The following is a 24,844-nucleotide window of genomic DNA, read 5'->3' as shown; positions in this document are numbered from 1 at the left end:
AACTGAAAATACACAACGAGGACAGCGTTGTTGTTGTTTTAACAGATGGATATTTACGTGGTGCATCTGGTCCAGTTCCTTTTTATAGGTCAAAATAGCTTTAAAGCAACAATCAGACATAAAGAACAAACTTCTTAAGCTGAAAATGGTCAAACATTGAACAAGTTATAAAGCAGTGTTGTAAAATTCAACATTCCTGAGGGCTTTGGAAATAAACTAGATATTTGTTCGGAAGTGCAGACGTAGTGACCTTGAGTCAAAAGACTTTGACACTGGAAAGTTCCTCCAATAGCTATTATTACTCCAGGGTTATCTGATATAGATACAGAATCCCGCACAGCATCATGACACTTCAGTGAAGGGTGGACCGCATGCATGACAGTGGTCCATGAGATTACAATGGAGCTGACAAACTCCTATCACCCAGTGAGGTGCAGCGCAGTGCATTCCTCCCACGTCTGATGCTGGTGTAAGCGAGCCTGTGCTGCCAGTGGCATAAAGGGGTGGCACATACAATTACAGGGGGGGCTACACCTTCCAGGTTTGGAAAGGGCACCCCACGATGTTCGCACGACAACGGAATTGCCTACCTACACGTTTCTCAGGATGTATCCCCCGTTGTTAAGCGGCACAAGGCTGTATAAGAAACTATTTTTACAAAGTATTTATTTTTGGGTGATATATCCAAATAAAAAATTACATCATATACTGAATACTGGTTTAATAGAAAGCAAAGGTTTTACTCAGAATTTTATCGCAGGTCTTATTAAAAACATAGTTATTCTTTTCTTAAAATGAGATGAACAAAAAAAACCTGAAAAAATTCCTGCCCTGATCTGCTTGTTCAAGGATATTTTATTTATATATCTTGGTCCAATACATTAGTGTCAAAACAAACAAGCATCTTAAAAATATGCTAGTGTTAAGGAATATTTGTATTTTGTAGAATATAAGAGACAATGAACACATTTCTTTGAAACGTTAGTTTTCATTTTCAAATGTTTCTAAAATATTCTATTTTTATACAATACATACTTTTTTATAATAATCTGAATCCAGTATAATCCAATGGCCAAAACTGAATTTTAAAATGTGGCATAAAAACATTTCAGACTGTGTGAGAAGCATACTTACTTACTGTTTCTTTTTATAATTTATACAAAGGAAATTATGACACATATATATTACGTAAGTTTCCATATATTAAAAATACATACTCTTCTATTCTGTTCTAAATATTTAATTTGGGCACAGCGTTAGTGTATGTGAGAATAACCTGAAATGCTAATTAGAAAGAAATATGCAATTCTAGTTCCTCCTATATTTAAAAGATAACAAGTATGTTAAGTATTACTTTGATTAATAAGGGTCCAGGACTTCAATGAAACATGATTTCCCCACTGTACTGGGTATAATAAAAACAAAAGGAGAAATATATATGTGTGTGTGTGTGTGTGTGTGTGTGTGTAATGTATGAAGCAAACTAATCCAATTTCTAGGAATGGAAGAACTATGATCACTTGTTACACTAAAAATCTAAGAGAAAAAATTAATTAAAAAATCATTTTTAGCAGGCACACTGATTTAATGATTCATCAGTAAAATCTTAAAATACTGTGCTATGTTATAAATTTATATAAATTAGATGATTTGTGTGGTAAATCTTCAGATTAAGGAACAGAGAGGTTAAAATAGATACCAGTTCCTTTTCCTTTCTCACAGCCTTATATAATGTACAAGGTTGGGAGATGTTTATAGAAGTGTAGTTTATTTTCTCACTGGGCTAAAAATCTTCCACTGATATACTGTTGATGATACATTCCAATTCTTTATTTCTCTTTCCTTTCCCTCTCCTCCCACTCCCTCTTAAAATGTCATTTAAATTTCATATGTAAAACATCTTTTTTCCCCCCTTCTCAGCCATTTTGTTCTGAGTGTTGCAAGGAGGCAAAAGCAGACAGAGGATTGCAATTTCTAGATATGCTTAAATTTAACCAACACAATTGCAATAAAGGAATTCTAATAAAATGCCCAGCATCAAGACAAATAGAATAGCTCTAAATAACCCATAACAAATGAAAATATTTAAAAAACAAAACACTGATGATCATTGTACAAATATAACTTAGACCGTATCATTTTATTTTTTATTTCCTGAATGGAAAATATTGCAGAATTAGGACACAGCATTATCATAACCAAAGTAGGAAAGGTTATGATTTCTTCTGTCATTATCTTAAGAAGTGGGGAATAAAGTATAGGAGTTGCTGACAGGAATTATCTGCTATAAAAAATTATCTGCTATTGGTTTGATATGTTTCCAGGAATAATAAAATTATACTCTTAAAATTATTGCTAGAAAACAAACTTTTCCATGGCAAATACTAGTAAATACTACCAAAGAATTTTTGCTCTTTAAAGGGCTCTGATTTATTTGTAAAACTGGCATCCTTTCAAGATTTAAAAATGTTATCAATGACTGTAATGAATATTTAAAACATACAAGCAAATCAAGTAAACAGGATTTGTACACTTAAATCCATTTTCTATTCCAGTATGAGGGAGGGAAAATTCAACATTGTTTTACACTTCTGCTGGTTTTCAGAAGGCAAAGGGAGCTTTTTCAAAAATATTTATTAAAAGGGAATGTATTTTGAGTGAACAAATTACGTCTGGAACTATAAGTAGAAAATAAGAGGATATCTCTTAGGTTTAGGTTAGCAGATAGTAGCAGAGAAGTAATACTGGCACTGTGAAGGTCATCTGAAAACCTCAACCTAAAACCTGTTCCATGTAATGCAAATCTATTTTAAAAGTTAAAACAAAATACAGCAAAAAAAAAAAAATGTGGGGAGTGGGGACTACTCTCTTTAAGGTTTGGTCATTGAGACTGATCAGCAAAGTCAAGGGAGAAAAGATAACACATTGTATTTTGCATCATACAATATTAGTAGCACAGGGAGATTTGAAGATTAAATTAAGTGACTTGTCAAAGTCACATAGCTCATTTGCAGTGAGTCCATTCTAAAACCTAGAAGTCAGCATCTTGACTTCCAGATAGTATTCTTTTTTTCTATCATTTGAATTGATTTAATCGAGATAAGGTTTTATAGAATAAGCATAGGGAGCTGTTATCATTTATCCCAGAGCATAAAGTACAGAACTTGGAGTCTGAATCCAGGCTCTGCCTGCATGACCTCTCTGTGCCTCTGTCTCCTCACCTGCAAAATAGGAAAAGTGACGGCGAGAACCTCTCTTGACTGACTGACCCTTCATTCCCTTTGAGACACTTCCTGATGGGTGACCTGAAACACTGACTTCCTGGCACCTGGAGCCCCTCCTTGGTGTATCCACATAAACACTTCCGGCAGCCGACCTGGATACTCACTAACAGTCAGTCGTGATTCTAGCCACACCTATGCATACCAGCTGTATCCATTATTGTTATTATGCAAATTATTAAAATACCCATTTTCCAATAAAATAAATACAAAAAGAAAGTTATAAAAACTATAGAAATTATAAAAACTAATTTTATCACTTTAGAAAGATTCAATAAAGGTGAGCTGATAAAATCAAACACTAAAGACTTGGAGGTGGGCAAAGATAAAGAATGTATACTATATGCCATATATTTTTCTAAGTGTCTTTTTCATTTTTAAAGTGATAAATAAAATCTCACAGAAACATAAAGGTGCATCAACTCTGAACTCATTGTTACCAACCTACTACATGGAAAATTTTCAAATCTAAAATACAGGAACCAGGGATGCAGTAATAATGCTATAGAACACAGTAACTAAATAAAACAAAGCAATGAACAATCATTATCCAAAGAGAGGGGGGTGGAGCAAAATACTTTGTACAAATAGTAATATTCATAAAAATGACATTAAACTTACTACCCTATACTGGCTATTTCAAGCACTAGTTCGTAAGTTTTAGTCGATCTGTGGCATATTCTGTGTTTTGCCTCCATAGCCATGTCCACCCTTCTTTGCTCTGCTCTGCTCCTGCAGAAAGCTAATTTCTACTGGATTCATCAATAGGTTCCTTTGTCCTCTGGCTTCTGTTTAGGGTCAGTTAATGTGAGGCATCAGTAAGAGACTGGAGGGTGGAACCAGGAAGGTCAAGGTGTTTATTGCTCAGCCACAGGTGAAGAGGTAAACAGGCGTGCACTCCTCTCCTGAAGGCCAGTGTTCGAGACTTCTCCTCCCTCTCCTAATTCCAGTGACCTCTCCGTTCCCTTGGGATTGCTAATTACTCCCTGCTGTTGCTGGACTCAGAGCGCTTCAACCCATCCCTTGTTGGTTTCCTTGGTGCCTATCCATTCTCTCGGAAATATTAGTCCTTTCATGGATGTCTCTAAATTTTTCCCATCTGAGTGTCTCACTGCTTTCCTGTCAGAACCCTGATTGATAGCTGTGGGTAGCAGGAGTGGCCAGAGGCCAAAGTCCATCAAAATGACATTCTGCCATTGGGTTGCTCATGTTTGAAAAGAACAGGATGGCCTCTTACCAGGGAGATAATAGGTAAGTCTAGATGTGCTGGCAGCATGATCACTCAAATGATCACTGGTGGGGGCATGGAATGGAGCGCAGAGGCAAGGCACGGCTTCAGGTCTGTGGCCTTTGCCTGCTAAGGTGTGAAGACTGTAGTGTGGCATAGCAACAATGGCCCCAAGGAAAATGCAAAGGAGAAAAGACAAATCGAAGGCCCTGAATGCTCAAATCAGAGCAGAGGTAAAATATCAGAAAGCTTCCCAGTCAGCTCTAAATCAGTCCTTATTTATTTAAGCCTCAGGGCGAACAAAGCTGCAGATCAACTCCAGAACCTGAATTGAAGGCTTATGGAATTGTCACACTAAGTAAAATGGGCAGTACAACACCTCTGGTCTTGGTGATGGAGCACTGGTGGGGAAAGGGTGAAGCAGGGGATGGCACTATCTGACCAAATATACTGAGGAAGTTCAGAATGCTGAATCCCCAAACACACCTGACCCTCCTAACCAGAGGACACAACCCCCTTCACTGACTACCCTTCCATCTAAGGAAACCAACATTCCCATACATCAGTATCTCCACACACTGTGATAAGACTTTCAACTGCTTCCGTTGGGCAGGAACCCAATCGGAGAATGGCAGTTCTTTTCAGGACTTACTCCTATTACCTCTTGTTGACCCCAGGTTCATAACAACTTAGATTCTAATGTAGCCCAAAACCAAGGCCTGATCTAGGAGGTGACAACTCATACAGTAAAGATTTACCAAACTTTGCCAATTTGTATCAGCAGGAGCCTAGCTAGCACGTAAAGGAATGGAATGGGTTGATTCTAAGGGTTTTATACCAAGCCAAGTTTATCAGTATATGTGCATTCATCTGGGATTTGGGATTTAGCATGTTGCCTTGAGCAGGTGGGAGTGACTGACTGACTGAATCCTTGATTCACTGATGGCTTACACAGGAAAAAGTCGAAATGCCAACATTTTCCTGGCAGACCAAAGTGGAAGAAGTCCAAAAGCCCGAGTAAGTAAGAATACTGAAAAGGACCTATTATGAATCATCCCGTTCAGCCTGTCCCTTACTATACCCCTGGAAGGGCCTGTGGGACACTCCCTGCACCAAATAATTACATGGGTGAGGAAAGAATCAACATGCTTGAAAAGCTGTATGGTACAGTAACTGTCTTCTCTGGGCTGGAGAGAAGTGCAAACAGGCGTGGGCTCCTGGATTTACATGTTCAGGAGTGGGCAAAAGTAGGTTTACAGTTGTTTGTATGAAAAAAGACATGCAGGTTCTGATTATTACAATAACTTTATTAACTGTGGTCCATACTCACAACTTTAAACCTACTTGTGCCCACCCTTGTATTTTATTTAATCAGAAATATTTCAACGTGTGGCAATAGGTGTTTAATAGCCATATGTGGCTAGTGCCTAACACATTGGAGAGTACAGCCCTGGAACTTTCACTTCTCCCAAGATAGTCACTAAAACTGAAAGATGGGGGGGGGGGGAGTGATTCCTCCTACATACCCATTTAAACAGTGTTTTTAGGCTGATGTGAGACCTAGATGGTTCTGGGGGTGAATGCAGACTTAATCGCCTCATAAATGCCAACTGCAGAGGCATTTCTAGCTCTGGTCTCTTCACTGGATCACGTTAAAATAGCCCATGACACCAGGTATGAAGGTATTAACAATTTCTTTTAAAAATAATTCCTTATCAACAAAGATAATCAGAACCAGTTGGCCTTCACACTACAGGAACAGCATACTTTCACTATCTTACCTTAAGGTTAGGTCAACTCTCCTCTCTGTCACAATATAGTCCAAAGAAATCTTGTCCATCTTGACATCCCACAGAACATCAAGCCGGAACATTACATTCATGGTATTATACTGATTGGACTTGATGAGCAGGAAGTAGTAAATACCTGAGATGCCTCCGTGAGATATATGCTAGAGGATAGGAGATAATCTCCGTGAAAAGTTCAGAGACTTGCAGTGTTGGTGAAATGTTATGGGCCTAGTGGTCTGGGCACGTTGAAACTGATCCTCTCTAGCAAATAACAAATCGCTGCACCTTGCAAGTTGCATCATGAAGAAGGCACAAATGTGGTGCCCTCTTTGGATTTTGGGAAAAGAAATTCCAAAATCTGCTGCTCTGATGCATGTGCCAGGTATTCATGGGGCTGTCAGAGTTGAGAGGGGACTGGGCAAGAAAAGGATCTGCAACACACCTCTGCTGTGATGAAAGCTGCCCTATATCTTTGGCTCTAAGATCCAGCAATGCAATGGCTTTTGGAAATGTCTGTGGCTATAAAACATCTCTGTCAATAGAAGCATCAGAGTGTAGATCTTTTTTTTTTTTTTTTTTTAAGCAAAGACATGTAATCTTGTACCAATAACTATTCTCCATTTTCAAAGTTCCTCCTAACTTGGTATTGGACTCTGTTTCAGACTGAGAGTACTGGACCATGGGACTCCAAGTGACCGTGTGGCCCAAACTACACCAAATGACCTCGGTGTTACCTGACTCAATATAATACTCAGTAAGATGTGCACAGGAGCATCTCACTGTTAAGTGAAACCAGGATCATGCAGGTTTGGGAAGCCCGGGTATACTTCATGAACAGTAGCTCAGGTGTCCCTGACACCTGCTGCTACTACTGCTTCACAATCTCTCCTCAAGCCACATGTGGGGCCTCATGGGGTGTTCTCAGTGGCCAATACATGGAGGATGAGACTGTGTGGAACTAGTCCTAGTTCATAAACAGATTGCATGGTATTTAGTATGAGCTGTGACCACTGTGTTACAGGCCCACTGAAGGGGGCTAGCCGTAAAATATAGTACTGAAATATCCCCCCAGCAGAATTTCAGACTGTACACTTGGCAGGTAAGGAGAGATATCTGAGGTAATGACCCATGGTTTGGCCATATGGTCAAGGACTTGGAAGAACAAGACTGGAAAACTGGTGATAGGAGGTCTGGGAGAGAGCTGTGTGAACGAACCTCTCAGAATTGGTACAAAGTGTGATGACATGTCCAATGTGAATTCCCTCTAGAAGGTGTCCACTGTGGAGAAGGCTCTTAGTTATCTGGACAAAAGTGGCTGATGGGTGGCCCAAACCAATCAGACAATCTATTTTATGAATCAGATTCTTTACCTAGCTACTCTTGTGCCTGCTTAAGGAAGTGGCCCATGTATAAAGTGACAAGGGGTGACAGGGATGAAAACTGTGTGTGGGTCCAGCAACACAGGCTTTTCCCTCTCTATGATTTACTGCCACCACTACTGAGTTCACAGCTTTCTAATGCTGAGACCCTGATAGGGCACCATACCCCAAGGGGATTAACCAGTCAATTGGTAGCAGGCATTTTACATTGGACAACTTTTAATATAAAGGAGGGAGAAATTTATCCTTATAGGATGTAATAGACACTCAGGATATAGATTTATATTCCCTTCCTTCAGTACGTCTGCAAGCTCTTCTCCACATGGATTTAACAGAATGTTTTACCAAGTACCATGGTATTTCTTAAAATATTGCCTTCAACCAGAAAACTCATTTTATGGCAAAGGAAATATAGCAATGGGCTCAAACCTATATATTTCACTGGTCATACTTCATGTCCCATCTTCCAGAATCACCTGGGTAAACTGAGGGGTACAACAGTCTACTGGTGGAGTGGTCCATGTATGGCTGCCAGCAGGGAGAAGTTTGGGTGTATTCTATAGGATATGATATATACCTAATGCCATCTCCTCCACAACAGCAATGCATGAGTCTGAGAACAGAGGTTAAGCTAGGAGTGGCTACAATACAAATACACCCAGTAACTCATTTAAAGAATTTTTACTTCCTGTGTTGAAATCTTGGGATTGGTGTTTTTGGCAATCTCGGTGCCCAAGGGAAGAATGTTTCCACCACGGATCAGAGTTCTGGTACTGTTGTTTGGGACACTGAGATGACTCTGTGGCTATTTGGGGCATATCAAGCTGCTGAACTATAGGGAGAGAAGTGGGCTATTGGTTGGTAATTTTTCCAGATTACTAAGATGATTTGGGGTCACTGCTGTGTGATAGGGGCAAAGACGACTATGTTCAGAATTCAGGAGATTCACTGGGGTACCCCTTAAAAAAACCTGCCCAAAAATCTTACTGTAAAACTGCAGTAATACTGGTTATTGTAAAACTGCAGGAATCCAAGAAAGGAAGGACCACCTTTGTGAACCTGTAGAAATAAGGTTTAGTTTATTCATTGATCAGATAATGAAACCTGTCCAGCCTCGGTGCTAAAAAAAGGTGAGTGGGAGACAGAACTAGCATTGGAAGAAGAACTCTATGATGACCTATTTGAGCTTTCTGACCAGTTAGTGAAGCACCGAGTTTAGCAGCTTTGTTTCATGTTATCTCTATTGTGAAAAACATTAGCGGTAGCTAATATTTTAGATGTCAGTTGTAGGAGTGACTGAGTTGATATCATCACCCCTTGATGATGCGGTAGCTGAATGACACCCCTCTCTCCCTCTCATCACTCCGTTAAACTCTCTTTAATTAGCCAGTTTGAGTACGCTGTTTATATAGCTGCAGAGTCATGCCTCGATATACCAAACTGCAAAATCAGCATGATTATAGTTATAGGGACCATGGTGGGGGGTTTTTTGTTGATTTTTTGGGACCTCAAAGTAGCAGTATACTAATTTGTAAAAATACAGTTTTACAGAAACAGCTTCAATTTATACACACAAACTTTACAATTACACAGAACCATGTAAATAATATAAAGGGTCTGGCCTCGCCAAAGCTAAGCTGGATTGGCCTACTGGATGACATCTCACTTTATCACCCACCAACCAGGTGCCTGAGATGGGCCATGCCTACTTTGCAAAAAGAAGCTAATTGCAGCTGCTCAGCTCAGTCTAACACAAAAACCAAGGTGCCCTGACTTGTGAGACACCACCCACAGGGATAGAGCTGCTAAAAGAACAAAAAGGAAATCAAGGAAACAGACTTAGATGAACATTGAATGCCTTCCAGACGTGTCACCAGGCACTGAACCTTCCAAGAATGCAGCAATTGCCAGGTAAAGAAACATGTACACTAAGCCATAATATTAAAAGCAACCCAATTTTACAAAGAATAAAACATATTTAAACTTATTCTGCCTCAACTTCATGCAACAGATGCGTTCATAAAAAGCTTTGTTTTATATAATCCTTGGTCTACTTGACAACACTTTAATAAGTACATGGCTAGCTAAAGAAAATAACTGCCATGTCTGTCTTAAACATCTTTCAATAAAGAATAATTTTATAATAAAAATTACCACTTTAAGATACAGCTTTAATAGCATAATTAAAAAAAAATGTCATAGTTGGAAATAAGTGAATTACTTTGAGTCAGGGAGGAAGGTAAAATACATAAAGTATTTTGTTTTAATGCTTGCGTTAATTTCATTTTTCTGTAACTGCCCCAAATTTGAGTTAATATCTAACAGTTTTACATATTTCACACTCAGGTTAAAAAAGTAGGTAAAGCCTTAAGACTTAACAGGAAAAATGTAAAGAAAGATAATACAAGTACTACCTCATAATCCACAGCACTCTCTAATACAATTTGTCAAAATAGATGAAAACATCACTTCCATCATATCCTTAAATTAAATTTTAATATATCATTAGGAATAGAAGGAGCATATGAAACCAGCTTGAGAGTAATTCTATGTTAATTTTCCACCTTTAACTTCTTGGTTATGGCAATTCAAGATAAAAGTCAAATGAGATTCATTCAGATTTCTAATCATTCCTTCTCTTTCATGTACTATATTCTAGCATTTAAAAAAATATCAGATTTATTCCAGATTTTTAATGATAATTTATAAAGCAGAGAAAAGTTCCAGAGAGCATCTAATGACTATGGCTTGAGAGATGAAACAAGAATTAGCCAACTTTCTAAAGAGCATATTTTCAAGTTTAAAAATAGCAATATGTGGTCCCACTGAGGTCCCAGCCTGGGTGTCGTAATCAGTCAAAAAAATAAAATAAAAGTCACAGCTTTCATCTTGTCTATGGTAACATCAGCATGTAACAATGTTATTTTACATTATCCTGGATTAACCATAATTATTGGGCTGATCATTATAAAATTGAAAAATCATAGAAAACTTATATAACAGCTGTTTTCTTATTTCAGTGACTTAAAGAAAATAAGAGACTTCAGTTGACAGTGCTCCTTTTGGCCAAGTCTATAAGAAGGGCCACATGCATCGTACAAAATTTATCAGCTATTCAATGTACACAAATAAAAATACTGTCTAGGTCATCCCTAGCTAGTATCAAAGCTGTAAGTTACTTTGTATTATCTATGGCACTCTCCTGAATTCTCAAATTTTAGCTTTCTTCTCAAAGACTTGCTGACACTTACCAGAATGGGTCCTGAGGTGTCCTGTGAGGGCGTCCCTTCTTCTACACGCATAGCTACAGAAAGGGCATTTGAACGGCTTCTCTCCAGAGTGTAGCTTTATGTGTCTCAGAAGGTTGCCCTTCTGAGTAAAAGAAGCTCCACACTGGTTACAGTGGAAGGGACGTTCACCTGTGGGAAGGAAAAGAGATGAGAAAGGTCAGGTAGGTTACATGCAAGTGACTATTTCATCACATACTGTTAACTAGAGCCAGTCCTCCATGCTGAGAATATTCACCTCCCTTCTAAGTCTTCTAAACCCTCGCCTCCCTAGAATTTGCTTTGTAAATACAACTTCTCAAATTTCAGGTCAAATGTTGCTTCCCCTCCATACAAATTTTATAGGATTCCTGTCACGGACTCAAAAGAGTAAGAGTAATAGGATTGACAATTGGTGGAATAACTAACTAGGTGCCATCACTTTGCTGACGTCACTGGTCACTTTACATATAATAATTCAGTCCCCATAATGACATATCTAATCAGGCATCTATAATTTCAATTTACAAATGAAGAAATTGGAGTGCGAGTATCAAAGTATCTGACTAGAGAGTCACAGAGCTAATAAGCACTCAGTCTGATAACTGAACCTTGCTCAGTTTGACTCTCTCTTGCTCTCTACTGTACCATGCTGTCTTTAAAAAATCACATCGGTTTTGAGTTGAAAGGGACCTTTAGTCTAACTCTCTCATTTAGCTGGTCATTTTCTTAACAGGGGACAAGAGAGGTTCAGTGAATGAACCCAGGTTACAAAGCTCATTACCACAAAATCTCCAAATATCGCTGAGGTCTCTCAATTCTACTCACTAACAGGAAAAGCTTTGGCAAAACTTCCTCACGGAATGAGAGAAAATCCAAGAAAATTATTCCTTTAGATATTTCTTATATATCCTTTTTGTTGTGAAAATCATTTGTTTGACAGGCATCTTTCCTCCTATTACTGATATTGTTATAAACTGTTTAAGCCATAATTATCAGTGCTGTCTGTTGTCATCAACTGGCTGTCACCAGCATCATCAAACATAAACACGTGTAGTTGATAAAGCAGTAAAATGGGCAAGTGGATCAAACAGGTACCATTAATCAAACCATGAAGAAAATACTAGCATTTTGAGTTTGTCTACTTCTAAAGACAGACATGAAACATATAATACATTAATAGATAAACAGTATAAATATGTCATAGTAAAGCTCAAAGTTTAGAATAAAAATAAAATTAAAAAAAAATTCCCTTTTGGTTAAAACTGGACCATTTCTGTACTTGAAATTAGATAATGATTAAAATTTTAATAGATAATTTTTTGAACTGAATTGTCATGTTTAATATCTTTAACGGAAACATTTGTAATAATAGTGAGTAATAAAACCTCAACATTTGGGGGGTACCTTTAATATAATGCAAACTCAGTGATTCTTTTAATTAAAAATATGTAGGGAGCATAAAGAAAATAAATGGGTACTTTTCTAGCAGCTGCCACTGGACACTTTAGAGTGATATAAATGCTAAAGAAATTGAAAAATTGATAGATCAGGTGTATCTTGAATTCTGTAGTACTTGCTCATTTTGTAAATTTAATAAGATTCATATTTTAAAAAGTGTAATTTGGGTTAAGGTATTTTCTTAAGAAGTGTGGAGAGCTTATAAGCTAAGTTTATAAAATGCCCTATACTGATGTATTTAGTTGAAAAAGTTATCTCTTATCATGTTAAAGTTGCCTTATATTTAATCTTAGTTAACTTTTGTGATTCATTCGTTAAAACTGACAAATTAAATCAACACTAAATATAGTTTAAAAGAGAAATACCGGACCTAAAACCTCTTGTACGCAGTCTTACAAAACAGTAAACAATTTAAAATAAATCTAATTTGGTAATACTTGTTTATTTTACACATACATATGCACATACACATGCAAACACATGCACACACATATAAATTTCACTTAATTTTTTGACTTCTGTTTCAATGGAATAGCACTCTACAACTTTTTAAAATCAGGGCTTTCTACTGCCCACCGCTGCCATGGAAATAGTAACAAAAAGAAAGAAGGAGGCACTTTCTTCATGAAATTAACTTTTTAGACAGTAGGAAAACAGCAAATTTAAATCATAATTTTCACTACAAATATTTTATTTTACGTTTGAAATCTGTCTATGTAGAGTTTCCCAAGCAAGTGACAGATCAGTATGCAGTAACTCTAAAATAAATTAAATTAGGGTGGTGAACAAAAACATTTGAAATCATGTTTGCCTTTGGAAAATACTCCACTAACATGTTAATTAGATTTTTTTGAAGCCTCCTACAAGCCTCCTACAATTGAAGTATTTTAAAACCCTGATTTTAGAGAACTGAATTTATCATTTAATATAATGCAAATCTAAACGCTAAAAAATAATAAACATAACTCTTTTCAAAGTAATTTTTATTTATTTTTAATTTTTAAATATATCTTTATTGATTTCAGAGAGAGGAAAGGAGAGGGGGAGAGAGAGAAACATCAATGATGAGAGAGTCATTGATCGAGCCCACAACCTGGGCATGTGCCCTGACGGGGAATCGAACCCCGATCGCCTGGATCCCAGGTTGACGCTCAACCACTGGGCCACGCCTGGCTGGGCTCAAAGTAATTTTTAGATTCATCTAATTGCATTTATGGGATTAATGGCAGGGTAATTCAGTGTTTTCTTTAGTTTTAAAGATTTTTAAAAAATTTATTTTGAGAGAAAGAGGAAAGGAGAGGGTGAGAGAGAAACAGGGATGTGGGAGGGAAACATCAATCAGCAGCCTCCCCCATGTCCCCTACCAGGGATCGAGCCCACAACCCGGGCATGTGCCCTGACGGGAATCGAAACAGCAACCTTTCAGTGCACAACCAACTGAGCCACACCGGCCAGGGCCATAATTTAGTTTTAACAGTTACAAAATATTCCAGAGATCTTCAAATATTTTTTAATAAGGATTACTCTGAATTTATATAATCACCCTTAAAGGGGCAGGAGAAACAGAAAGGGGCGTAGGTATGCGGGGAAATCTTGCCACACTGCTGAATGCGGCGAGTCTTGGCGTGGAGGCATCTGCTACGTCCCCGTGGCCGCGGGCCGTGAAGAGGCAGCGTGGAGGTGAGCAGTCATGCTCCCATTTGGGGGAAGAGGGAAGAGCCAATGTTAACAGTGCACTCTGATTTCAATCAGATGAACCTCTGAGGAAGACAGATCTGCTTTACAAGGGCTGTCCTGATTTTCTTTTTAATTCTTGGATACTAATTCTACGGCTTTACTCGTTTGGGGCTGAAATATGCTTAATTCCTCTTAATGTCTTGATTATGTGATTATGGAAATGACAATTATTTCCACAATCCCCTACTTTCTTGCATGTGTTCCACACTAAATCTAGTTGGAATTACAGGGGAAATCCTCAATAACACTACTGCTGAAGTCAAGGATGAAAATAGTGTAACTTACGAGACATTTTCTCTAGTATACCTTGTTATATTCTAGGGATAATCCAAATGGAAGAGTCAAATCCAAATCTGTTTAATAAAAAATCAAAAATAATGAGATTGACTAATTTTTTCTAAAAAGCAATCCCTGTAAAATGGGAGCAATCCTTTTATTAAATGTTTTGGGATTTTCCTGGCATACAGAAATATGTGTAAAATGATCTGATAATTAAGTAAAAGGTTCAGTTAACTACCTATTTTGTCTGTGTAACTTGAAATAACACATCTCAATTATTTATTTTTTACTAATTTTTCTTTGATAAATAGACTGAGTCCATTGGTCCTTTTAAAGTCAGTTTAGACCTTGTCTGAAAAACATGACAATGTTCTTCTTCAGATGTAAATAAAAGCAAATTTCAAGAAAACCCCATAAATTTACTAAACACTAATTAATGACATTACAGTGGGATTCAATTTTAAAAAATCAGAGTAGGCTATTGTATCTGTGATAACTAACCCACCTGTAAGTGGGAATGCAAGTCTGGATTAACAACTCTGGATCCATTCTCATTCTGTTTTGTGTTTTTAAATCAATCTACTAACCTACTCAAGGGCCACTTTTAGATATTTACTGGCTGAAGTTATCTTATTATTCTATGGAATAAATAAATTGTATTTCAATATTTTATGTACTTTCATAAACACATTTCTAGATTTGTGTTTAAATATTCAATTGAAATGCAAGTGTACATGCATCACTTTGCTTTGGTGAATCAAAGACAGAGGGTGTTCCTGTGTCCTATGGAACAATAACCCATGAATATGAAAAATCAACCCCTGGAGACAGGGCCTTGGAGCTGGAGGATGGCTCCACAAAGCTGCACTGTGCAAAATACTGTGCTGAAAACTCGAAGTTACAAAAGTTGAGGGTACTCTCTCCCAAAGGGGGGCAAGATTAAAGGCTGTTCTGTGCTTATAACATTTACATGAATTTGTGTTTATGCATGAATTGAATTACTGCCCCTACTTCTTTTCTTCTCCTGGTGTTCCCAATGAAGAGTGCCTGGTGTATCTGATGACAATATTGCCTGATTACCTACTAAAGTACCAATGCCAAAGAAATGACACCAACCCATTAATAAGACACTGGATTGGCACTTTAGTGGAGTACAAAAGAGGAGGAAGTGAAATTGATCTGATACTCCATGGCATTTACTGAATTGGGACGTTGTGTATCTTTTTACACTATCAGTTTTATATTAGATATTTTTAAAACACAGAAACATGTTTCCCAAAGGCTTTATAAACATTTAAGACAGTGCATTTTATACTAGCCCTAGATAACTGGTGAGAGGTGGAAGTTCTAAAATGAACATGGTAGTAAGAAGAAAACACTTGGTGAATGGCTGGATTTTGACTGCATTTTCCCCCTAATCTAGTTTAAATTAAAGAAATTCAAGTAGACATTCTATTCTAGTACTAAAATGGAGTATAAAATGTCATGAGCCACTCAGATGCATAAACTAGGTCAGCAGAAATACATACAAAAATAGCTAATTTTAAAAAATACCACAATTTCAAGGTCAACAATGTGGCAGGTATCCCAAGCCTCTCTATGAATGACTACTACTTTAACAAGACCTTCCATACCTGAGGAAAGTGTAAGAATTTTTACAATACTCCAATAAACATTCATTAACAGTATAAGTTCAGAGAGTTGCTAGAGTGCTTTAAATGGTTTATTTAGTCTACTCTCCTTGCCTATACGAGCTGAGTGAATCTCGTATTTCTAGGACTTGTGGAAATCTGTATAACTATTTAGAAACATTTTCCATGTCAGAAGTTTCATAATGAAAATAATTCAACTCTACTACAGTAGTAAATATCAAATGATAGTAGAGTAGGTATATAATTATTACTGTTTACAAACCAATAATCCTCATAAAAATCACTGCAGACAGTGAAACATTGATAGCCTAAATTTTCAAGAGAGGCTACCCTCTGAATTTTCTTAACTCGGATCATAACAGGTTTATTAAAAGTTTACAAAAATTGTTTTAGTATACTTTTCAGCCTTAAAATGAACACTACAGGCAATGCAACTGAAAAGTCATTAGACTGGTTTTGTTTTGTTTGTATGTTGCTAGATGGAAGAAGTTAAAAATTTGAATGAGTGTCTTCCTCAACATAATCAACCTGAGATAACTTTGTGCAACTCTCCTTTTAGAACTGCAGTTAGAATTATTTCATGAACATAGAAGAAAAGTAGACTCATTATTTTACAGTCTTTTCCTTTTTTATCTTATCAAATATGGTGTCTAAGCTTGACCTTTTAACATTCCCACGAGACATTTTTAAAAATTAAAGGGAAAAAACCATTTTTAGTAGTAATATAAATATAACTATAAAATTTTAAATATAAATAATTTAAAATATAATGTCATTTAAAAGAAAATTTGAAACAAGTAAAAATGTTAATGCCTGTATGGTTGGAATAATCTTAAATCCTTACAAAGTTGATGATTTTGATTAAAGTAACAGATTTTAACATGTAACTTCTTACTATACTTTTTAAAATATCAGCCATATTATAGTAACATCTCATCATAAAATGTACGTATTCTGATACGCCAAGCATTGTATATTTGAGCAAAACCACTATGGGCATCATGAAACCTTGGCTCTGGTCTCACAATGCCCTTAACTACAAAAGGGATAATAGATGAATTATGGCTGATTTGGGCTTCAGTTTCTTCCTTTGTAAATGGGAGGGCTGGACCAAAACTTCAATGTATCTTGTCCTCTCACGTTTTAAGCACCTACTAATCATCTATAAATCAACATTTTAAGTCATTTTCTTTACTATAATTTATCTCTCTTCCAGAAGAGTGTCATATTTTGAAGTTCTGAGTGTATTAGTTATTGGTGTTTTGCTAAAAAATACTACTCTGCAATACAGTTAAAGTTAGCATTATCTTTAAATCAATTTTCATATGAACTTGAAACTTTTTTTTAAGGGTCAACTATCTGCCAAAATCACATTTCTGTTTTTTTTTTAATTTTTGCCAAAGGATGTGAACAGATTTAAACACGGCCTTTTCATTTGGCTGGTTTTTCACATTACTCAAATGTCTAAAAGTATGTATTAAATTAACCTGATGTCTTTTTCCTCACCTTACTTCATGATTACAGAGTTCTGCCTGCACTCTTTGCTATACCCCACCCTACATATCTCCTTGCAGGACTTATGATAAAAAAATTATACAAAGTTGGTAAAATCCTCAAACTGAGGAAAATAAATATCTGCCTACTACAGAGACCCATGGCAGGCCAAGATTGACTGGAAATTGTGTTCCAAGAAATTAACTCAATAAGGTGAAAATGATCCACCCCTATATAAATGCATGAGTACCGTTGTAGAGTATAAGCTCTTAGCTAGCAAACTGCATTGCCTGCCCATGGGTACAGTAAAATATGTATAGAAATACAAAAAGATTAAGTTACACAATGAAATTCTCCTCTACCTTTTCAACCTTATCATATTATTGTTATATTAAGAACTGCGGAAACTGAATCCCAAACTTCTTTTCTGATTCACTACTCAGATTTGAAGGCTGGAAGTCAAGACCCAGGCTACTCCCTGCTCTTCAGCAACCCAACCCTAGCAGAATCCTGAGAAGGTAGTTTCACCACTGCCACCCCTGAATAAAGAGGAAAGAGAACAGATGCCAGGTCATATCAACATCAGACGCCACAGGCAGTCATCAGGTTATTCTCAGCTGCTTACCAGTGTGACTCCTTTTATGTACCATAAGCACATTGGGCCCAATGCAAACCATGCCACAGACGTCACATTTCAGTTTACCATTCGGAAGCCGGATTCCTCCCTCGCCTTGAAGCTCCTGGACTTTCCTGTTGTCAGCCACCTCGCTGCTCTCAATTAGGGGTTCTTCTAGGCTGCTACCCTCATCATGGCCCCTGATCTCGTCTTCGCGGCTCAGGGGTTTCCTGTCACACTCTTCATCACTCTGCATTTCTAGCTTTACTGAATTTGCTGTAATTTAAAAAGAAGAAAGAAGAGACGTTAAATGCATGTCTTGTGTTGTCACCCGCATCCTTCTTCCACCTGCTGCCCTTCTGTTAACAAGGTTGTAAATGCTGTTTTAAGTAGAATGCAGTCCATCGTCAATGCAATGTTAACACGTACTGTGCTTACTCTACGACATTTTAGTAAAGCTTTGTCATGAAAGTGAAGATGGCTCAGGAAAGCTCTGAGAGACCAGAATGATGCTTTATTTCTGCACACATTTCTTTCTTTTTTTAAAATTAATTTATTGAGGTGATATTGGTTAATAAGATTATATAGGTTTCAAGTGTACATTTCCATGACACAGGATCTGTATATTGCATTATGTGCCCACCGCCCACAGTCAGATCTTCTTCTGTCACCATATATTTAACCCCCTTTACCCCAACTATCCCGCCACTCCTCTTCCCTCTGGTAACCACCATCCTGTTGTCTGTGTCTATAAGTTTTCCTTTGTTTGTTTTTCTTGTTTGTTCATTTGTTGCTTTCAGTTTTATATCCCAAATATGAGTAAAATCAGTTATATACTTTTTAAAGCAAGTCTCTAAATAATTCTGATACTGGCTTTTGAATTTGTCATTAAGGCTACTGAGACTGAGTTAGGATCATGGAAGAGACAAGATTAGATATTGCTCAATCCACTGAGACAGACCTCTTCTTAATTTAACAATCATTTTACACACACACACACACACACACACACACACACACACACACTCTTCATAGTCTGTGTTTCACATCAGAGCACTTAGGTAAACCTCCTTCTGAACTGAGTAAGAGAAACAACTCAGGATATTAATCCAGCAAATGTCTTAGCTATATGACGGCACACTGTCAAGGCAAATACCCTAAAATCAGACTAAACACATACATTCAGTTAAGAGCTGTATAAATGTGCTGCAGAGTACACAGACCTCACATGCTCTTAAGCTACTCTGCTTTTTTTCCTATATGAAAAAAGTTCTCCATGGAACATAGTCTGCAAATCAAAGTATTTCAACTTGAAAATGTGCACACTGAAAAGCAATGAATGACAGGAATGGCATAGCCTGCGTGCACACACTTGTGCCTGTTGAGAAATGTAATGCCTTCTGTTTGCTGTTCTTGGATCATCCCAGAGAGAAAAGTTGGAATTTTGTTAGCACGGCCCTCATTCTGGATTGCTGACAGAGTCTTTTCACAGAGCAGAAGCAAGTTTTAAGTAAATACCAGTTATTTATCCAGTAATCTTGAAAATTTCTTAAGAAATCATATCAAAGTTACTGAGAGAAACAAATTATTTGGTATTACTTGAATAGAGGAAATATTTTCATAAAAGGAAGCTCTTTTCACTGCACTTGTTTTCTTAGAGAAACCACACATTCTGTGATTTGTCATTAGTACTTATGATGGGTAGTGCTACCAAAATGGCTCTCCCCCTGCTCCCTCCCTGGAACTCCCCTACCAACTAGAGGCAGTGTGGTACACCGAGGAGATCACTGGATTGAGCCAGGAGAACATGGCTCTAGCTCTGGCCCTGACATTTACGAGCAGTATAATCTTGGACTAACTATTTAACCTCTGAATCTCATGTCTTTTGTTTGCAGAGAGGAGATGAATTCAGACTACAGAATAAAGTTTAAACAGAATAGTTTAGCTGTTCATACTGAGGGTCCTGTAACTTGGACCTGAATACTGGCAATGGCACTTAGTACAAGCAGCATCGCCTTCTGCGTCCTCTGTGAAGAGGGAGGTGATAATGGCATGCAGGTCCTAGAGCTGATGTGAGCATTCGGTGAGGAAGTGTAAAAAATGGGCTTGGCTGTTATTTTTCTCTGGACAGACAGTGCTCTGGTCCATAAGGCTTTTGTGCAGATAAATTAACTTATAGGATGTAAATACTCTGAGATCTAAAAGGGATATATAGCCTACCTGGCCTCATCTCTAACAGAATATCTACTACACTGAGTTTTACCCTATTTACAAATTAGTACTGCTTTACTGATTTTTCAGAAGAGTAGAAACAATATCTTATCCATCTTAATATCCCCAACAAAGTCAAGAAATTGGTGGCATATAGGAGGTATTTCAGATAGTATTTAGTTAGGTGTCTACGTAATTCAGAGGTGGGGAACGCCCGGCCTGCAGGCTATATAAGGCCCTAGAAATCATTTGGTCTGGCCCATTTGGTATGTTAATTAAATGTTTGACCAAATATAGGAAGCTAATTTTTAAGTTGATAATTTTGTATGGCCTGCGAATGATTTTATCAATATCCAAATGGCCCTTGACAGAAAAAAAGTTTCCCCCAACTCCTGCTGATTGATTTTTTAAATTTATTTCTCTATACTTGTTTTATATGTTTAAAGAATCCATGAACTTTCTTGAGAAAAATTAATCAACATAAAAGATGAAAAGTGAAGTCCTTTCCTACCCATAGTTTACCATCCCTAAGTTCCAGTCACAAATGCAACCATATCCTCATTTCCTAATTCAGTATTGTGTGTGTACATGTGTGTGTGGATATACAGTCTCTTTTTTACAAAAATTGGACTGTATAACTCACCTCACTTTAAGTTTGCTTTCTTCATTTAACAGTATCTGTTTAATGTTTTACACATTAGTACTCAAAAATTATATTGTTCCTTTTTAAAACCTGCATATATTCCAGATAAAAATTTATTGTAATTTATTCATCTAGGTCCTATCAATAGAAATTTAAGATTATTTCTTATTAATTGCTATTATAGGTATTATTGTATAATACCACAAAGAACTAGCAATCTGATCTATAATAATTGGTATTTTACTCTAGTATTTAATCTGCATTTTTTATGAGTGAAGTTGTGCATCTTTTTCTATGTTTAAATTTGGTGGCTTTTTTGGAGAACTACCAAAGTTCTTTGTCCATTTTTCTAGGTTGTCAGTCTTATCTCACTGTATTGAAATGCTTCATATACTAAGGAACTTAGCTCTGTTTGGTATGTATTGATGTATCTTTTTGCTAAAGGGTATATTTTAGCATGCATTCTAATTGTAAATTTTGAATTTTTTTAAGGTTTCAATATGGCTTTTGGATTCTGTATATTGCTTTAATAGATTTTTCCAGACTCCAAGAAATTCTTCTACGATATATTTTTCTGGGAAGGAAGATTTTTCTGATCAGTGTAAAACATGACTTGGTTATCATATGTAATCCAATATTTCACTCATAATTGTCATTTAAAGAAAAAAACTGAGAAAACAAATGAAAAATATGACTTTATATAGCATTACTTCACATACTAACCTATGAGCGAATTGTCCCATACATTTATTTTAAGTGATATAGTCAAGATTACAAACTTCACAGAATTCTCATCATTTATATTTCTGAAATAGTCAACATCTGATAAGATGTATTTAATGAGTATAAAGTCTATCAGTATTCCAGTTCAGGAACTGAAGAAATGTGTATCTTAAAGAGTAGTCTTAGAGCCTGAAACTACAGGCCTCTTAAGTTTCAAAACAGCATATAATAATTAAGAATATGACTTGAGGCCCTGGCTGGGTAGCTCAGCTGGTGAGAGCACTGTCCAGATACGTAAATGTTGCGGGTTTGATCTCCAGTCAGGGCGCATACAAGAATCAACTAATGAATGAATAAATAAGTGGAACAACAAATCGATGTCTCTGTCTTTGTCTGTCTCTCTCATATAAATAAATATAAAAGAATTGATGTTACATTAAATTATCATATTTTCCCTAATGAGAGTACCATAATTTGGACATCAAAATATAATATCAAATATAAGTAAGAATGTGATTTAAAAAATTATTGTATATTACAATTAGAGTTAAGACTTTCTATCAACAGAATAAAAAACTTGAAATGAAAATTCAAAAAAGTATATATTTTCTAGACCTGAAATTGGAAATGGTAAGCTATAGTAATCTTTATCAATATTATACACTAAGGAACTACACATTTATCCAGTATGAATGTACATACTAAGCTATATTGATATAGTAAGTCAATAAACTGCAATACATTTTTTTAATCCTCACCTAAGGGGATGTTTTTTAATTGATTTTAGAAAGAGGAAGGGAGAGGGAAGGAGGGAGAGAAAGAAAAACATCTCAACCAGTTGCCTTCCATAAGCACCCAAACCTGCAATCTAGGAATGTGCCCTGACTGGGAATCAAACCCACCACCGCTGGTGTAGGGAAGACACTCCAACCAACTGAGCAACCCAGCCAGGGCTGCAACACATTTTTATATATACATCTCATACATTAAATTTTCCATGTATAGGGTGGCCTATGTACAAACAAAATCCCATCCTAATTTTTTAACCCATCTCACTGAAATTAGGTTGAAATTCTAGGATAAAGAACAATTAATTAGCAAAGTAGTCTTTAAACTTTAACAGTGAAATAGAAAAGAATTTTCCCTACTCAAAGAATATAAAAGAAATTCTGGCACAATTTATGTTCAATGTTTAAGATGTTTCTAATTAATGAGAGCACCTATATTTTAACTCATTAATGATTAAATTCAAGTGCTTGGTAAACTTAAGTATACTCTAAATTATAATTTATATATTAATACAAGAGTTCTATTATGATTACTTGTAGCTATAATATATAAAACTGTTATAATTATTAATCATTATATAATAAGTACATTAGGTATCAAACTTTTGAAATTAAATTCTCACTCTTCATATATGGTATTTCTTTTGCAATTTTGTAACAGGAAGACATTTTCATAAGTGGGCTGATGTCTATAAAGATGAGAACTTGTTAGTGTGAATGAAATGAAACATTATTACAAATCTCTATCCTAAGAATTGTTTTTAAGCTTGTTTCCTTGATATGAAATGAAAAATATAAAATTCAGGCATATCTGTGGGAATTTACAATTATTAAGTACTGTCAAGCAATACAGCTTAATAAAAACAATATTTTGTCAGAACAAATTATTAGAGTAAAAAGGGAATACGAAATTAGATTCTAATTAATTGATCAATTTGTCATCTATAGTATATAGATATTTGAATATTTTCAGTGAATAAAATAAAGATACTTAGTATAGGTATCTTTTTTATTAACTTAAAAGAGATAGAGTTTACAATTAAAAACAAAAGATCAAAAGATCTTTTAAAACAAAAGATCACTACTTCTGCAGCATTAATGATCAAGAAAATGTTAACTAATTGTTATATTGATTTTTTTTAGCAGACTCAAAGATCTGTGAACAAAAGGAAAGGATAATAATAGTTAATAGAAAAATGTTTATGACCATTTTACATAGAAAAAAGCTTTGAATATATCTCAGGATAAAAAGTTTGACATGTATTTATGCAAAAATTGCTTCTTAATGAAAACATGTTTACAAATTAAAGTTTCCTCCCCTCTTTTTATGCTTCCAAAACACTGTTCTTGAACATCAGAACACAGCTTATGGATGCTATAAAAACATGTAGTTTAATTACTTCCATTTACAAATCATCATACCAATGCTGAGAAGGAGACTTAGGACCTTTTGTTATGAGTGACTTTCATGCCAAACTATTTTCAATTTCAAAGTTTCTTCGATAATCATACTTGGTTCTCACACTCAAAGGCTTCGTAATTAATCATAGTTTCAAGATACATAATACTGAATGGATAAAGTTAAACTGGACTTGCCTTTAATTCACTAATATGATATTAAATAAAGGGGTAACAAAATAAGGGTATTTACATGGACAAACAGACATAGATCACTGTAAAAAAGGGGTGGTGGTGGTGTAGAAAACCAAATGGTGAAAAATTGTTATTTTGTAGAGTTATTAAAAACAAGTCATTTTAATTCAGTCTATATCTTAATGAAATTTTTCTTTACTACTATTATACTTTGAAAATTATAATTTAAAACTCAAATGTATACCATCTAAGATAAAATAAAAAATGACTTGTACAATGTTGTTGCATACATTCGTAGACTTCGCCCTCACAGAAGTCATCCACCTCAACCAGTAAGAAACAAAGACCAAAACTGAATTCGCTTAATAAATATTGGCTGGCTCAGTGATTTTCAAAGTGCCTGCTGCTTGTCTAATACTGTGCTGTAAGTGATTATCAAGGTTTAAGACAAAACGCTGAAGAATATTAACTTAAATAAGAAATTCATATTAACAGGATAGTATATACTCAGATAAAGGTCATAACACAGTTCATGAGTAAGAAGAGTACAGGAAAGATTTTAATAATGTACATAATTTGGTTACATAATAAATCTATTGACCTGAACGGTACCTAAACATAAAGAGGCTTTTCCTTAGAAATTGGGCATTTATTCCTTTCACTCCACACCTTCACCACGTTATCCACCTATCTGATACAGCAA

At 36.0% G+C, this 24,844-nt stretch overlaps 1 protein-coding gene across 4 annotated transcripts in view; it reads right to left on the bottom strand.

Annotated features, from left to right (window-relative positions):
- The window catches only part of IKZF2 (IKAROS family zinc finger 2), a 141,131-nt gene that overhangs the window by 34,270 nt on the left and 82,017 nt on the right, over positions 1–24,844 (bottom strand). For 3 of the 4 annotated variants that reach the window (XM_081143085.1, XM_081143083.1, XM_081143084.1), the window contains exons 4-5: positions 18,271–18,459; positions 10,930–11,097 (exon numbers count right to left, since the gene is read on the bottom strand). In XM_081143085.1, coding sequence (XP_080999211.1) covers positions 10,930–11,097; positions 18,271–18,459 — 357 coding nt within the window. Of the gene's footprint in view, positions 1–10,929; positions 11,098–18,192; positions 18,460–24,844 lie in introns of all 4 variants that reach the window. The other variant, XM_081143082.1, reaches the window with a different exon arrangement.

The sequence above is a fragment of the Miniopterus schreibersii genome (assembly GCF_964146895.1).
Source record: "Miniopterus schreibersii genome assembly, chromosome: 7".
NCBI classification, from domain to species: Eukaryota; Metazoa; Chordata; class Mammalia; order Chiroptera; family Miniopteridae; genus Miniopterus; species Miniopterus schreibersii.
The sequence above is the reverse complement of the archived record's forward strand: the minus strand, read 5'-3'. Positions and strand labels throughout refer to the sequence as shown.